At 41.1% G+C, this 18453-nt stretch overlaps 1 protein-coding gene across 1 annotated transcript in view; it reads left to right on the top strand.

The window, feature by feature from the left end:
- The window catches only part of GRIA3 (glutamate ionotropic receptor AMPA type subunit 3), a 150993-nt gene that overhangs the window by 92952 nt on the left and 39588 nt on the right, over nt 1–18453 (top strand). Inside the window, exons 7-10 of the mRNA XM_010172523.1 lie at nt 70–174; nt 1569–1676; nt 2826–3032; nt 12802–13178. Of these exons, the coding sequence (XP_010170825.1) occupies nt 70–174; nt 1569–1676; nt 2826–3032; nt 12802–13178 (797 nt within the window). The remainder of the gene's footprint in view (nt 1–69; nt 175–1568; nt 1677–2825; nt 3033–12801; nt 13179–18453) is intronic.

Raw genomic sequence — 18453 nt, 5'->3', positions numbered from 1 at the left:
AGCATGTAATAGACGGAAAAAGAAAGTGAATCTTTTATTAAAAAGTTTTTTTCTGTTTATTCCCTTAAGGTACAAGTTCAAGGAATGACAGGGAACATCCAGTTTGACACCTATGGGCGGAGAACAAATTACACAATTGATGTGTACGAAATGAAAGCTGCTGGATCACGAAAGGTGAGTTTCAAGATTTGCATCCAGATTTCACATCTTCACAAATATTTGAACTAATGAAACTCAAAAATACCATACAGGAACCGTAATAACAGGCCCCTAAGGAAATGCCACCTTTGTGCTGTCTTCCCTGTCCCAGCAGCCCTGTTCTGTTCTATTCCTGGACCAAACCACTCGCCCTGTTAGTTTCCATGTCCCAAATCTTCATTGGTTTCCATGTCAACTTCAGACCCTACTTTTTTCCTTAAGCTCCTTCTGGAGCTTTTCCACTGCCAAGCATAATACCTGCATTCAGGGTCCTGTGCTCAGCCCCGTCTCCTAAATTCCTCCCTATCTTTCCCTTCCTTTCCATAACAGGCCTCATAGCCGTAGTGAAGCTGGAGCCAGTGTATTTTAAAAACCTTCTGAAATTAACAGAAAATAAGTTTGGTTTTAATTTGGATTTGCTACTCATTCTCTTGTCTCCTAAATAAAGTATAGATCCTAAGTGGGATAGTTGCCTAGATCCCTGTTATAAAAGAAATTAGGGCAGATTTAAAAAAAATAATTAGGTAGGCAGGGTCTCAGGAGTATAGAGAGAAGAATCTCTGTGGCCGAGGCACATAAATCCCCCTAGTTTCACCTGGCTATAGGTACCTAACCTACTTAGTCACTACTGAGACTCCTTAAACTCTTCTGCACATATTTGATAACAAAATACCTCTGGACATGACCAGCCATTCAGCTGGGTTTACAGTGCAGGCAAAAGTGTTGCTTCTGTGTTGTGCAGAAATACAAAAACTAGTGTGATAGCGTAGCAATGTAGCCACAGCACCATGAAGGTCAGCACAAGACAGCTGACAAATAGTCACCTCGTGCTCACAGAGTGTTTGTATCCCGTACTGAAGATAATGCCACTGTGCCTGCATTGCTAACGATGTCTGTGCATCTACTCTAAAGCTAGCTTAGGCATGTCTGCAGGGACTGTATTTACTGTCTGAACTGCAGCAGAATATTGATAAAAATTACAAAATCAAAGAATTTTGCTTAGAATGCTGTGCAGTTTATTTTCTTATCTGTAGTATATTTTTATGCTGTGGATAGATGGGAAGTTATTCCACAGGCACCATGATGATGTGAATTTAGATAGGGAGAATTTAATATGCATTTTCACTTAGATTCAGCTTGTGTTTATTTGCACGTGGGCTTGAGAATATTGTTTCTTTAAGGAAATTAAATTGAAGATAATGTAGTCCTTTAATGGCACAAATGTTGCATGAATAAGTGTTACAAAGCCATATGTTTTGACCGTTCCTGTTACAAGTTCATGCACCAAACTCCTTGTAAACATGCAACATATACAAGTTACAAACTCCTTGTAAACATATGCAACAAGGTAATGATCTCCATTTTTATAGGCTGGTTATTGGAATGAGTATGAAAGATTTGTGCCAGCATTAGATCAGCTGCCCTCTAATGACACTTCATCTGTGGAGAACAGAACTATAGTAGTCACTACCATCTTGGTAAGTTTTATGTTCTTAGTGTGTTTGTGTTTAGGAAACAAGACACATGGCTCCTGAGGTGTGTTAGACACCTTGCCAGGAGGCAAATGTTTAATACTGTGTGACTTCAAGTGATTGAAAAATTCAGTATCTTCCAGAGATGTACCGAGGGCCTGACCCTACAATTTTCTATATGCATCAATAAGTTTACTCACAGGAAGAGCTCACTGAGCTCAATATTGCGCTTTGCTGCTTCTCAGGCACTTGAACTTAATCAAATGCCTCACGTAAATTAAGTTATTGTGGATGTATGTAAATGACTGCAGGATCTGACCTTCCTGCTGTAGGGTCAAATCTTGCACCCCTCAGGTGCAGCTCTTGTAGACTCAAGCCCTGTAGACTGAGTAAGGGTGGCACAATGAAGCCTGTGGAGAACTGGAACTGCTTTAGCACTGAGTGAAAAGTGACCTATACCTGTGCAAATCCAAAGGAGTAAAGTTCTTCCTGTGTCGTAAACAGCAGCACCTGTGTCAGTCCCAATGCCTCTAGCAGATGTGCTCTGTACAGTATTGTTTGTGACTTTTATGCCTGTTACAATTCTACTAAGCATGAACCAATTTTATGCTATTTCCTGAAGCATTGTATTTTATACTCCTATGGATTTAGCGAGATATAATCAGCATTTCAGCTAGAATTTTCCAAGAAGGCTAAGGGAATTTAGTGACAAAAATTGCTGCTGAGGGTTTTAGCCTAGCTTCCCTTAGGCTGCTTTGAAAGTACCTCCATCAGAGCCCCATTCTAAGCCACTGGGCCCTTAGGAAATTATTTTAATGGCACAGGTGTTGGGTGCATCAGTTCTTTAAACACTAAAACTTGAATTATTACTACAGTGATGCAATTTGACCCTGCAAACGAAAGTGTAACTTTGTTAAAGTGGAATAGTCGCGTTGTCTTCAATGGGTCTATACCAGGAATAAAATCAATAGTATGTGTGGCTGTAGGATCAGTCAAGGATTTTAAACTGCAAAATTCTTTCTAATTTCTGTACCAAAGCAGGAAATATTGTAAATACTTGCCAGTAATATAAAGGATAATAACAGTTCTCATTTTGTATGTTCTAAACCTGTATTTTGCATCCATAGACTTTTGATCTTTACTTTTGTTTCAAAGGAATCACCATATGTAATGTATAAGAAAAACCATGAACAACTAGAAGGGAATGAGAGATATGAAGGATATTGTGTAGACTTAGCTTCTGAAATAGCAAAACATGTTGGAATAAAATACAAACTGTCAATTGTTGGAGATGGGAAATATGGAGCTAGGGACCCTGAGACTAAGATATGGAATGGCATGGTGGGTGAACTGGTCTATGGGGTAAGTTTCTCTTAAATTTCATTTTAATGTTCTTTATGAAAAGTTATGCTCAAAGTTAATAAAATGCAAAATACAAATCGTCTGTTTGAATACCACCTTTAAAATTCTAGATACTTCTTTGTAGTGTCATTTTTATAGTCTACTTTTCTAATAATTTCATTGCAGGGAAATGTCACTTTTTTACTGCTGTTCTTCAAATCAGAGTTCACAAAATGTTGAGAAGTAGCACTGGGCAAATTTCAAATTCTTGTCTAGAGCAGAATTTCCAGTTTTCACTTCATATGCTACTTTTGCATTTGTCATGTCTGCTTTTTCTCTATCAGTCTTCTAAGTGCTGGAAGGGTGCCCCTCCCATTAAAGGTCTGATCCTATGTTGCTGGCCCTTGTTGAATCACTGATGTCAGTCTGTGTTTGACCAGAGACTTGATCAGTTAGCACCATGGTTGATTTCAGGGTAAGAAGTAATGCAGGTGTGCAATCACCCACATCTTTTTAAATTTTTAAACCTTGGGTTTAAACCCAGACAAAAAAACCCCAAGTCTTAATTTATTGCATTCTTCTTTATAGTTCTATATTGGGTGTACATTGCTTTGTTTAGTAGGAACAAAAACAGTCTGGAATTGCCATTTCAGAAACTTTTTGAAAATGAGAATTTTGGAATACAGATAAACCAGATGGAAGGGGGAGAAAATTGGCTTTGCAGAAAAGACTTTACAAGCTGATATTTCATCTTTGCTTTTTTTCCCCCAAATGCTAATGAGATGATTTGTGATTCCGCCCAAATCTTTACAGTTTATTTTTAACAAGCTTTCCTTTATTAAAAATAACTGAGCAGAAGCGAATATTTCCATTGCCTCTCTTTGTTCCATGGCTGAGTGTAATTTCTAAAACTCACCTCAAAATTTCCTTGGGATAACCTATCATCATTCTTGCAAAATGTCTAGCGAGATAATTCTTTTCAAATGAATCAGTCTTTTTAAAGTAATTGCTAGATTTGCAAAAGTTTTCTTATTCTGGAGCAGTTGGTCCTGATGCCTTATTATATACTTGGTAGCCTATTCGACTTCAAAATATTTTATATAAGCAAGAATGGTTTTGTAGTATTGTATTAGGGGCAGGGAGGGAAATCTACTGATTAGAAAAAGTAAACAGAGGTCTGGACCCCTGGGTTATATCTTCACTTCTCTGTTGCATTGAGGTTTGACATTATGCAGATCTTTTGAACTCCCCTTGCCTCAATAGGCAATTTGGCAAACTGGTGTTACCTCTCTCAGAGAATACAAGTACATCGAGAACCTCTGAAGCAAAGGTTTAGTTGAGTTCCAAGCATAATTACATCACAGTGGAAACCTAAACCCTCAGTTTCCCTGTGTGTGGTTTGAGAAATATCAAGAGTATTAGCTCTAATTGAGTCCTTTTGATATATTTGCAAGTGACAAGCAATGAAACAGTTTATTCACTTAAAAAAATAATCACACCATATGCAAAAGACATGACAAAAGAGAAGCAGAAATTACTGCTGACAGCCAGGGCACAGGGACCGTCTACACCAGAGGAGGAAAGGTGTGATATGGGCCACTGCCTCTGGGACTTGAGCCAAGTAAGATTAGCCTGTGCAGCTGCCGTATGATGCCAGATCCATCTGGATAAAGGGCCACAAAAATGATCAGAGAGCTGGAACACCTCTCCTGTTAGGGAAGGCTGAGAGAGTTGGGGTTGTTCAGTCTGGAGAAGAGAAGGCTCCAGGCAGACCTTGTTGTGGCCTCTCAGTAATTAGAGGGGGCCTATAAGAAAGATGGGAACAAACTTTTTAGCAGGGCCTGTTGCAACAGGACAAGGGGTGATGGTTTTAAACTGAAAGAGGGGAGACTCAGACTAGATGTAAGGAAGAAATTTTTTACAATGAGGGTGGTGAAACACTGGAACAGGTTTCCCAGAGACGTGGTAGATGCCCCATCCCTGGAAACATTAAAGATGAGGTTGGACATGATCTATTTGAAGATGTCCCTGCTCACTGCAGGGAGTTGGACTAGATGACCTTTAAAGGTCCCTTCCAACCCAAACCATTCTATGATAAACAGGTTGGCTGCAGCTGCCTTTTCCACAATCCCTTGAGCTCTGCCTCCTTAGCATCAAACTGAGCCTCAACCACTTCCCCTTGACTCGACCGTACTCGTGACCTTTCCACACCAGCAAAAACCAGCTTCACAGACACCGTAGACTGTACTTTAAAACAACCCCACACCCATCCTGCCAATGTCATTTTCGCCTACAGAAAGGTCTATTTCTTTGTACTCTAAAGCACAGTTTTCATCTGTGTTTTCTCATTAATGAAAAATTGAGGAACTTTTCCCTCCCTGACCCCCAACAGCTCCTCTTCTCACGCTGCGAGCTTGGTTACTGAAGCCTCTTCACTGCAGTGCTCAATTATTCAAAGGTCAGATGCATCCCTTGAGGTTTGACTGTAGACTCAGGTTAATGCTTACAGCCCAGCACTGCTGAGTTAGCTCCCTGTCCTGCTGAGCTGAACTTCTGAGCTGGCAAGCTGCACAGAAATCCACCTGGCTTTCTGTAAGCAGGGAAAACAGCCCCTGAACTCTGAGTACAAACCTCATCGGCCTCCAGACCCTTTTCCAGCCCTGTGTGTAAACACCATGAAATACTCTTGGCCTCTTTCTCAGTCTTTTGAGTGGGGACTGTGTACCAGGCTCACAAGGATGTGCACAAAGCCCTTTGAAGATGAAAAGTGCTCTAGAAGTGCTAATTATTTGGAGCACGCGCCTCATTTACATGCTGACTTTGTCTCTCAGGGGCTTAAAACTCTATTAGGGAACTAAAACTGTACGTTACCCCTAATGCCCCTGTGAGCCTTGTCTGCAAAATGACTGTCATATTTGGCACCTCTGGTTTCCATTTTGGGGAGACAAGAGGTTGATTAGATTTTAAATGCCTTTATTAGAATGTATGGAAGACAAGCATGGGGGGATAAAAGGGGCCTGATTGGTTTTGGTACCAGTTATCCAGCAGCTGAACTGAGCTGTGGCAGAAAACACAATCTTTTAGATTACATTTGTCTCAAGTGATAAACAGTGACTAGTCATTTGTCAAATACAGCATATTCCTGACCCAACAAGCTTCTCGCCACCACCTGGCACTGCTGGGAAGTCTTACCAGGCCTTTTGAATACTGTGCCCATTTTTGCATAGCCCCATGCCTACAGCTCTTTTCCAAAATTGCTCTTAGGACAGTCATAGGAAGTGAATGGCTTGTCATTATAATGCCAAAACCCTCATTAACTGTAATTAATGTTTAGATTGTGCCAGTTCGTTGTTACTGTCGCTCTTGCTTCCTGTGGGATGCAGCATAGAGTCAGGAGAAAAAGTGCAGCTGGGTCCTTGCAGCCTCCAGACTGCTGTGTCGGAGGGCTCTGAATGGCGAGGAGGGATGGGAGGGATGGGAGGGGGCTCAGTGTGCTGGACCCAGAGGAACAGGGGTGCTGTGTCACAGCGCTGTGGGTCCTGAGGCTGACTGGCACAGCCCTGGCTCCACTGTAAGACTTGCCAGAGTTCTGCATTAACTAGAAACAGTCCCAAGAGTTACACGTTACCTGGGGACAGACAGACTAAAATAATTAGAAATTTTCCCTCCCCTGTCTCATATCTCCTCAGGGCTGGTTGCAGGGCATAAAAGTCTGCTGTGCCATAGGGCTCCCCAATGTCGAGGGCAATCTCAGCTGTCCTCTTTGACCTTTATTTGTGGCTTTGCAGTGGGCTGTACAAATAGACCTGGTTACAGGGAAGGGTTTGCTTTTTGGCCGTGTAGAGATGGCAGCCTTAGAGACAGGGAGTTCTGGCCAAGCAGCTATTCCCAAACTCCTTTGCTTCAGATGGGAGAACCAAGAGGTCTTCTTAGAGAGGAGCTAACGGGGCCTTGCAGTTTGTTAGCAATTTTCAAATGTTGTTGGTAGCAGTAGTAGTATTAATAATTAATAATGATAATAGTCAAATTTGACATACAAATGAAATTTATTTGATTTTTCATAAAACAAAAAATGTCAGTTCAGATTGAAGAAAACCTTCATTTTGCTCTTTCACTCCGATGGTGTCAAAATAAGCCTCTTCCTCCTAGAAAAAAACCCTACCAATTCAAGCACTAAGGTAAGGGAAATTTCTAAAACATAGTGGAAAATTTTGACAGAATAAAAATAGCAAATAGGTAAAGCTTTTTTCCTGGAACTTTTAGAAAAGGGAAGTAGCTAAATCATTCTCAGTTTTGGAGACTGAATCTACCCAGAAAAGCAAACCAGCAAGGCAAGTGGTGTCCTCCAGTGATCCCCCTGCTAATGACGTGCCCTGGGCCGGGGCTGATGAGCAGCAGCATCTCCACTGCGCCCACCCCGAAGGGCCGGGGCTCAGGGCTTTGTACCCACCAGCTGCTGAGCACCAGACAATCGTCTTTTCTCTTCTGTAGGGCAAGCCTGTTTCTGTAGGCTTTTATTTCTTCTCTCCGTTTTAAAGCAGGCTGCTGTTCTTCCTTCACTGTTCAGCCAGGGAAAGCCTTCCATCCCTGGGCCTGATGCTTTTCAAGGCTAATTGACAGTAGGTTTAACATAGATCTTAATTGTGACTACAAATGCTTTGGGAGTGGAAAGAGCAGCCAGACCTTACAGTCTTTAATACTCTCCTCAGGTAAAAAAAGGTCTTTAAAAGATCTTTTGATATGTAAAATAGCATAAAGGAACAAAGGAGGGATGTAAGGGACAGATAGTCCCCCAAACGCAGGCAGCCTCCACAGTCTGTCAGAGTGGGACCACCTGCCTTTAACAGACTAACCAGCTTCACGTGGCACTGGCCTCTCCTGCTCTCCCAGCAGCAGAACTACAGATGGCACATACAGCCTTTGGATCCCAGCAGAGAGGAAGACTAATTCAATTCCTAATTCAATTCCTAATTCTCCTCAAATTGTCCCATGTGTTCTTAGTCTGTGGCAGAGCCTGACTGTGCCATGAGCGAGAAGAGCTTGCCCTTTGCCCCTTGCCCCTGGGTTCCACAGTAGGGAAGCCCAGGCACAAGTGCCCAAAGGCCGCCGTGAGATGCCACTGCCCTGTGGCTCAGAGGGACCCTTGGCCCGGACAGACTTGGCGTCCCTGCCCAGGCAGCCACTGAGCCGTAGTGACACCGCACCTTGCCAGGGAGACAGGACCGCAGCCCTGGCACAGAGCCACGCTGATGTGATCCCAGACTTTGGCTGATAGAGGAAGCACATGGATATCCACAGCTCAAAAAGATGGACCCTTAACTGCTCCATCTGCATACAGTAGCAGTGTCTCAGAAGGAACTGTGGGCATCCACATAAAGCCCATGTGGACTTAACATTGACAAACTATGGCAGACAAGGCCACCTGTAGTTCTAACACCTTAATACCTTTTTACACTGCTCGGCTAATATGCATTAAGAATTCGGTGCAACATGTTGCTAGTCAGATATCAGCTGTTTTTAAATAAGTGTGAGCTAATACATTAAAAACACAATGCCCCCATGACCTGGCCTCTCAACGCACCCTGATATCCTTGGGGATTCTGGACTGTCTTTACAAAGTAGCTTTTACCAGCAGATACCACTGGTGATGTGTTGCTCCTTCTGACACCCTTTTCTGATACCTGGAAACCTCAGACTGCACTGAGAGGTCCTAAAATGTGCTCAGAGTCAGTCATCATTCCAGCACAGTCTGTCCTGCCGCTGCTGTGTACCTGCCCTCAGCACTTCTGGGGTGTCTGGAGGTTTGGCACCTGATGGAAATCAGGCAGTGTCCCTTTGCTTCGGTCTCCATGTAGTCTGGGTGCTGGCTGTCACACAAAGGTCTTGCAAAGTGACTGTAGCCCAGGCCTGCTTCTTGAAAAGTGACACACTAGCAAAGAAGTTGTCCAGTTCTGCAAAACTAAACGACCAGAAGCACATACAGGCAGGAGCATAGCTGGTATCTCTCGCTGTCTCTAGTAGATGGCTTTGAAGTTAGGAAGACTCATCTTTAGGTCTGTAAGCAGAAGAATTTGATCCCTTCTTTTGGATTACAGAGGTGGAACATCTTATCATTTTTCTTTCTCCATATAGAGGGATATTTTCATTTGCTGTTTTCCTCCCTCCTCTTAAGAGTCTTGAGGTTTGCAGGCCCCTGGGGTCAGCTTTGAACAGAGTGGGTAGTGCCTCTGTGCTGCCTGTCCTCTAAATCCGTCCCTCCCACACTAGTAGGCAAAGACGGAACAAGCCTCAGAGGAATCCATGACATTTCTCACCCAGCTCAAATGCAGTGAAGATGATGTTTGAAACGCCATTAGTCATGAGTGATTAGCAAAGCTTAGTTGTTGAGGTTCTTAAACCCCCGCTCCAGTTCTGCACAGTGAAGGGCATGGTTGTGGTTGTGTTCTTTTTGATCAAGCTCAATTTTTATGGGTTCGGATTATCTGCAGCCATAACAGGGAGGGAAATTCACAACTGTACCTCAATTATTAATGATCCTTTAGGGTGCTTGGAGCTCTCCTTAAGCTCTCAATTTCAGATACTCTATCTCTAAATAAATAAGCAAAGAGCGGTGTGTTTTTTAACCTCTCTAGTGCAACTAATATTCAGGGAAGTGGTGGGGAACCAAGTTCAGGTGCTGGATGGTAGCTGGTCCACTCTCAGTGCCCTGGTTGTCGATGATTTCCCGAGACCCTATGTCTGTACCATGCTTGTTACCTCTGCAGAAAACAGTTGTTGCCATACTCATTGAAAGCATGTGGGTATGTGTTGGTGTTTCCAATATATTGACTGCCTATCAAAAATGGTGAGAAAGCAGGAAGACTGAAATGCATCAGAAAAATAAATATTTGTATCCCTTGTAATATTAAAATGTTAAAATGCAATTTTAAATAATTTATAAAGAAATCTGTACTGTATGATATGAATGAGGACATGGTAACAATCAGACCTTTAAAAACTGATTCGTCTGTGCTTCAGCACAACATCAGCTTCATCCTCCCAAAGACCCCACAGGAACACCCTGCACGAACTCAGCTGCTCGTGAAGGAGAATACAGACTTTATTGCATGCTACATCAGCACTTAGGAAGAGTTCCACTGTGTCTACTTTGACAATTAAAATATTACTTTGGGAGAATTAAATTTCTCCAAGTCCAGGAAAGCACTACAGAAACTAAATGCTCTTATAGCTGAACTAGCCTTTTCCTACCTTGACGAGCTGTTCCAAGGCTGGCTGTTCATGTGCAGAAGTGTGGGCAGTAAGACACCTGCCGCCCACCTAAGCTTCACTTCACGTGGAATCATTGCTAAGTCTCTGCAGGGGTCCTGATCCATTAAGCTTGCTCTAATAAGGATTAATTTGTAAGCACCTCATTAGTTCAACACAAAGTACAGTAGCTATGGTCAAAGTGCTTAGTCTTCCAGCCAACCGTCGACTCTTGACTATATTTAAAACTGATATTCTGTGTGCATCTCATGCTCACTGACTGCAGACATCTCATATTTAACAGCAGCTCAACAAGCAGCAGCTACAAGACAAATAAATGTTTGGGGGGAATTAATTAGTGAACAAGTTCCACATCATCTGATAACTTTACCACACTCTACTCTTGTCCTCCCAAGTCTCTCTGTTACTTAAGTGATTAACACATTAATCTGCAAAGCCAGTAAACACCCAGGCATCCAAAGGCAGCTGGCATTTTCAGTTTTTATATTCAAGCCACATTATATTAGATTTTTGCAGCAAATGAGCACGAATCAGGTGAAGGTTTTCTCCCTGAAGCAAGCGGTCGCTCAAGGGGAAGGGCAATGTCCTAGTACGCATGAAAATCTAAAGGGGTGAGGAGGGCTGTGAGAGGGCACACCAAGGGCCACCATTTCCAAGTGGCCTCCTTATGTGCACAGTCATGGTTTATCTGATTATTCCAAGCAGTGGACTTGTACACATACCCTGTAGTTGCACATGCCAGTACAAAGTGGCTGGAGCAAATCTAGAGGTCGTGTGTGCAGATGGGTATTGGTGGAGGGAGGTTTGCTGTGGGGAGGGCTAGTCCTCAGTTCCGACAATCTGCCATTAACCTCAGCCTCAAAACATGGAGCAAGTGCCTGGGGCATGGCTGCACAGTGCCACGGGGACACCAGCTGGCACACAGCCTGCCACACTGAGATTAACCTTAGGAGAAACCTTCACTATTTCTGCTTATTAAACTTAAAAAAACCCCAACAAACCAAAACCAACCATAACTATCTAGGAGAAGGAACAAATCAGATGCTAATAAAAGTCACATACATCACCACTATATTTACATAAAGGCATATTTAATTATTTTATGGCACAGATTTTAATCACCACTTATTAACATTTCCTATTAACTTTTATTCAGACTTCTACTTAATCAGGTTTTATTTTTCCACCGGAAAGAGATACATATTTTCTAGTGAGAAACAAAAATCTGATTTAAAAGTTGCACAGTGGTTTAGGTACTGGTAAATTAAACTTCCCCCAAGAATCATTTTTCTTTTCTGAAATTCTTAATTACCAATGAAAGGTCATCTTTAAAAGTATCAGGAACATGAACAGTTAGAGTGTTTAACGTAGAAGATTACAAAAAAGTGTGTGTAGGTATGTAGATTCTCATAACAATTTTTAAATGAAAAGGGCTTTTTTAAAAACATTCTAGTCATCTCTTGTAAATGCTGACACTTGCTTGAGTACTTGTCTGGATCAAGGCTAGCTTATCTAAATGTCATGACTTCAATCTTTCTGGCATAGAAATACAGATGTAATTGAATATGTTGAAAATCTGTTCTGAAATGTTATTTTTAATTAGGTAATTAAGTAATTTTTTTTTTTTACTTCACATTCTTACCCTCCCATGGAATCCAATAAAGATGAATGGATTGAAGGGAAGGGTACTGGTTCAGGTTATACTAACATGCTGATAAATGACAGATGCAATGAGATGAGGTTGTGCTTCCAGAAGACACAGCCCTAGGAGATGGTCTGTGTTACAGATCTATCGAGCTAAGTTCTGTAAAATAGGATGGCATCCATTATACTGAAAAACATTACTTTGCAGTCTTCTCAGATAACCCAGGTTATTTACTTCTCAGGGGCTCACAAATCTGCATTATTGTTCTTCAGTGACCACAGAAAGGATGGGCTGTCTGGTTCCTATCACCCCACTATTTTACCATCCCTTATTGCAATTGGGTTTCAAAGGAGCATATGAGTGGTAGTGCCCAAATGCAGCTGAAATTCAGTGACTGGTTACTTCTCTTTAGTTTCTTTTAAAAGATCCTGGACTAATCAGTAAGGCAAGAGAACTTCCTGAAAGTATGGAAAAGAGAAAACTAAAATACAACACACATAATTTACCTAAAGTCTTCAAGATAGATGGATGGATACAGACCATTACTAAAAAATTACATTGTTTTAGTTGCCATTTCACTGTCCAGTTCGTGTAGTGTTTATTCATCTATTTTTAACTTAATAGAAACACAAATATGTGTTGGTACATATCTGCCTCTGTCATGAGGCCATTGAACAGATTTGATTGCAGTTTTTATTTTTAATAATATTCTACCCATATCATGTAGTCCTTAACTTCAGGGACTGCAAAATAGGCTGCAAAGAAACTGTTTCCTGCTCACTCTTGTAATTTATAATCTGATTCATTAGCCTGAGACTGTAGGTTGTGATTATGTTGCAACTGTTCTGTAACTAACTTGGGTTTGTTTTCCTTTTTCAGAGAGCAGATATAGCTGTTGCTCCCCTCACCATAACATTGGTACGAGAAGAAGTCATAGACTTTTCCAAACCCTTTATGAGCCTGGGCATCTCCATCATGATCAAGAAGCCTCAGAAATCTAAACCTGGCGTATTCTCTTTCCTGGATCCTTTGGCTTATGAAATTTGGATGTGTATAGTCTTTGCTTACATTGGCGTCAGCGTAGTTCTTTTCCTAGTCAGCAGATTCAGCCCTTACGAATGGCACTTGGAAGACAGCAGTGAAGAACCACGTGACCCTCAGAATCCTCCCGACCCTCCAAATGAGTTTGGAATATTTAACAGCCTTTGGTTTTCCCTGGGTGCCTTTATGCAGCAAGGATGCGATATTTCTCCAAGGTTTGTTCCATATCACTCCATCACCTTTTTGCATTTTATGGTCATTTTCTGATGCCATGGTGCATATATGTTACTTTTTCAAATTTCTTTTTAATTCTAAATTTTTTATTTTTATATTCCATTCAGTGCTAAGCATCATCATCAAGCCACCATGCTTGCTAACGTTCACCTCCAGAGTGAGTGCCATTGCCTTATAATGCCATTTATGCATTTCTGCCAAACTTATATACACCATGTTGAGGCTGTAAAATGCATAGGGTTTTCTGTTTTCAGCAATGCTTGGAGGGCTACCGTGTTTTTGCTGCATATCTCATTTTACGGTCATCTTCTTGGTGCATATAACATACTCTGCTTTGCAAAATAAGAATTGTTTATTTTAAAAAGTCACATGCAACAGCACTTTAAAACACCTCCACTCCCATCATGGCTTATGCTAGTCTTTTTACTTTCTTTTGTGCCTAATTTCTCTAGTTTTGTTCTTCTTGAGTCATCCTTTCATCTATTACTAATTTGCTTAGCACTGTCTTTCATACGTTCAGATCTCCATATGTGCTCCTCTAACAGTTATTTCCTACTACCCTGTATGTGTATCATTATTTCAGTCTAGTCTAGTCTGTTGTCTCTGTGTTCATAGTCAATATGGTCTAATAAGCATTGCCAGTTTCCATAAAGATTTTTCTTATCCATGAAGACAGTCTTTCTGAATAAGGCTGCAGTAAAACATGTTTGATATTAGTTCCAGTTTAATAGAGAGCACTGGTATTAACTACTGTAGAATTATATTTTTTTTTTTAAAGAAGGATTTTGAAAACCACCTGAGAATAGCGAAGCTCTCTCTAACTGAACAATGCATACCACAAATGTTTTTTGAGTAACATACGTAATGTTTCTACATTTGCACTGGTAAATACTTTGGTGATGCGCCTGTGATTAGCAGGAACATTATCTAGTTTCTTAGTGATGGAGTACTAGTTACATTTTGTATGACAATATTTTAATAACCAGTTCACAGCTATTTTAATTATTAAAAATGCCTGCTTAGTACAACCAGAATGCAGTTTTTCCCTTTAACAAGGTTGCTAAGTAAAGCAAGAAAGCCAGATCTTTTCTAACTAAGCACTATGTTTGAAACGCACCTTGTCGATCTCCATATTTCTGTACCTTTTTCAATACCTGAATGATTGAAAAGTTACCAGGTTTTTCCTGGTCCGTATAGCGGTAAGGATCTTGAGTACCCTCACTGAAGCAAGTGACAAAACTTCTATGAAGTTTCATGGACAGGATCATGATTTTACCTGTAATAATGAGCCTGTAAGTTCACAGTCATTGCATTTTCAAATCTCCTGATGATCACAGTGAAATCCAGGACTTTCAGAAATACTGGCATATGCCTGTTGGTATTTGATGCAAGTCGTGTATATGTTTTAAAAGCCTTGATAGCAGCAATTAGATTTCATGGTTATGGACAGATGCATATATATCCTATGTAGAACAGACACACATTTTTGCCTGGATCTGACCACGTGATAGTTTTTGCAGAGTTATCAGTGTTTGGATGTGCTGCCTGACTGTAGAGTTATAGCTGTTAGCCTTCTCCTCCTGCTTATACACTGTGTTTCTGCTTTATTCCTAAATTCTGTATTGAAACATTGCCTCTCAGCTTGCTGTTAAAGGTGAGGAGTAGTGGTAACATTTAAATTGCTGTTGACCATGTGTGTGCCCAATATAAAGGACCGGGAAATAAGCACTGGGACATCACATGGAAAGCTGCAGGCTTTGCACTGTTTCCGCTAGGTCTGTTTATTGACAGTTAAATAGAAGTCCATAGGATTTTTGTTAAGCTCTCATGTGACTCTGACATGTTCAGCCATTTACCTTACATAACGAGTGGAACATACTCTGTTTTTTTTCAATATTACCATGATAAGTGCCTTGGAAATACCTACCAAAAAAAAAAAAAAAAAAAAGACAGCAGTAAACCTATTTGTTTTATCTGTCCATCAGAAGCTTTTAGCTCAGTATTAGGATATGGTCCTTGTTTGAAGACGTCATCCAGTTATTTTGTTATCTTTCATGATAACAGATTCCAGGCAGTTACATGCATTTTTACTGGAAAAAAAGAGAAATTTAATACCTTGGTTTAAATTCCAGAAACGCTGTTCCTTTGACTGATATGTTGATTTAAGTTGATCAAATGTCAAATTTCTTTTCCGTAGAAGGGACTATTCACCAGTATTCCATTCTGAATCTGTATCTTTGTAAGGTTACGCCATTCACAGTACATTGACTATATGAATGTCTCATACTATTTTATTGCCATTAAAAGGGGCTTCATTCTTCCATTGTGAGTTTTGTCTGAATAAATTTCTTATATGAGAGCGTACAGCACTTGTAGAGAGATGCCGACAAGCAGTCTGGAGAGATCACTTTTGTACTTGCTGATAAAGGCTCTTTCAGCTGCCTTTGTGTGGAACAGCTGTGACATCTAATGACTAGTTAGATCTATCCTCGGTGAGTATGCTGTGTGGATATTCCAGAGGATATATCCCTATACTCTCCTCTCTGTATTTAATAGGAGTCATCTAAACAGAATCAGATAGCAGCCAAAGGATGGGGTTTAGTGCATCCCTTGATGGAATCAACATTTGTTCCAGCAGTTTCGTTCTGCTATCAAAGGCTGCTGTGTTTTCTGCATAGTAAGCTCAAGCGTTGAAAATTCACTTTTGATGGATCAAAAGTAGATTATTAAACTTGCTTTAATGTTAGAGGTGTACAGCAAATGGAATCAGGAGAAAACACAGTCAAATTTATAACACCGTCCTGAGCGAAAGGATCTTTAAAACCTCTATGAGAGCATATATTTTCATTTTGCTCTTTATTCCTGAGGAACAAAGAGAGTAGATTAATTAACTGCTGATGGAAAAAGACAGAGGGTTCATTAAAAACTATCTCATGAGGTTGGTCATTTAAAAGGGTGTATTTCTAGATCCCTATTTTCACAGCCAAAGACTCAAGAGACTCCTATTAAAGGCCATGGGAATGACTTTGTGGGACTTTCAAAACAGCAAGGAGAGCTGGGTAATGGTTTTTCTGAAACTCCCACTGCCAGTTCCTATGATGGAAGCATCTCAAGTCAATGCTTTAGATGCTGTTGTTTATCATGTTGTCTCAAGAGCTGAGGCGAGGGCTGCGGGGCCGCACAAGCCTGGCAGGAGAGGTGGAGGGCTGGCTGGGCAAGGGGCTGAGCTCACAGCTTAGTGGGTACCAGATAACGTCTGCTCCAAATATGAAGGGGTTCTAGACAAGGAGAATTTGCACCAGTGTTGTATGGGGCTATTTGTCAATATAACAGCTGTCTTATATGGATCAGAAGAGCCCAATTAAAAACTGAGTAGTGTGAGAAGCTTATTATTTCTGTGTACTATAGGAAGTCAAATATGTTATATGGCCATGAGTAGAAACAAAATTCAAGCTATTTTGATAAATAAATGAGATTTTGTTTGAATGTATTATTCTTCTGGAAATTGAATGTGAATTTGAATGCGTCTTTTGTTTTTCTCTTGTTACTAATTTGCTCTCATTTGACTCCATGCTTCCTTTTAAATTTCCTCTCAAGGTATGCACTCTTCCTGTTTACTTCTTTTGAAAACACCGTCTGACCTTGTTTTGATAATTGAGTTATAATTCTGTAATTCCAGGTCTTTGTTACTGCTCTCATTTGTTAACATGCTAATTCACTTTAAAATAATGTCATGCAAAGTATCTATTTATTGAGATAATTTGGAAAATGACATGTTGGGATAAAGCATTAGTTGTTTGTTTTTAAATTACAACAGTGCACACTTGGACAGGTGTGTCTTCATTAGAAAAGTGGTGCTGCTATTAAAAGCTGTGATTCATTTTTCTGTAATTATTATCTGAGTAATGGACAAACATTTTTGTGGTTCACAGTGTGAACCATACAAGTATTCTCTCATTACTAGCTGTTTATGTACTAACCCTTTTTCTCTTGCATCCCTCTACACCAGCCCTTGCAGTGGGTATAAGGAGTCTTCGTATCAGCAGATGGACTGGGGGGAGCTGGGGTCCTGTGGACAAGGAGGCTGCCAGGCCGTGCTTGTCCATGTTCTTGTTCTTCAACTCTGTCTGTCTGTCTTTCTGTCTTTCCTTCAGTGTCAGCTTTGTGGTTTGGTTTGTTTTTCTTTTGTCCCATCCTGTGCTACCACCAATTACAGCTACATCAGTCCAGACTGCTTCGTAGTAGGAGCTGTTTGGTCTTCCTTTTCGTGCTCAGTGAAAGACTCTGGGAGAAACAACTCTGTAGTGACATCCAGTTTTCTTTCAAGTGACCTCAACTCTTCTGAGAGCAGCTCTGATCCTCATCTAGCAAGACCTCTCTCTTGCATGTAGGGCCCTTGAGGAAGTGCCTTCTTTGTCAAGGGATCCTGCCATGCCCACCTTCCCCTGTCTCTCAACTGCCCTCCATTTTTTGTCCTGTATCTGTCTGACTGGGTTCATGCAGGTTGCGTGATCTCTGGGGCAAGATATTTCTGCCTTTCTCTGTGTGTAATAAGCTGTATGAGCATGCAGCTCGACACAGACTTTTTGTTGTTACAGCAGTGTGAGCTTGAGCTTTCACTGGTTTGGAAAATGCTTGTCTTCTGCACCTCTTCATCCCAGGAACCCATCTGTCCTGCTAACAGAAGAGGCAGCTGCTAATGCAAGTAAGACTTTTCCTGTGAGAAATGGTAGGGAGAATTAACATATACTATTTTGTTCCCAGTAGTTCCACTGAATTTATCTAAACACCCTGGCAAGTCTTTTTTTCATCTTCCTGTTTCATGACCCATTGTAAAGCAAGAGGGCTACAGGAATCTGGAAACCCCAGCTAAAGCTAGTCTTGCTGTATGCAAGTGAATGTTTCATCTGCTGTACCTGCTAGCCAGACTTCTGCTCAGTCTGGCTCTGAAACTGTCCACCTTGCTGCAGGGAGGAGGAATTCAACTGCAGGTCTTCTCTGAAGACTGAAAGTATGCAGTGAAGGCATATACAAACGGGAGATGAATTTCGCCTGATGTAACCATCTAAAAGCAGTGGGCTGTGTTTCACTTAGGCATCTCTCTTCCCCCCAGAGTCGTGGGACTTTGTCGTGGGACAGAAGTTCACCTTCAGACTTATCCCACACTACAGCAAGTGAGATGAATCTCTTTCTGAGGATGTCCATCTCCTCTCTTTCTCTCCACTGGCTCCAAAGGGAGCCTTATGCGATGAGTTC

This window comes from Antrostomus carolinensis, unplaced genomic scaffold, assembly GCF_000700745.2.
Source record: "Antrostomus carolinensis isolate BGI_N321 unplaced genomic scaffold, ASM70074v2 scaffold4757, whole genome shotgun sequence".
NCBI lineage: Eukaryota > Metazoa > Chordata > Aves > Caprimulgiformes > Caprimulgidae > Antrostomus > Antrostomus carolinensis.
The sequence above is the reverse complement of the archived record's forward strand: the minus strand, read 5'-3'. Positions and strand labels throughout refer to the sequence as shown.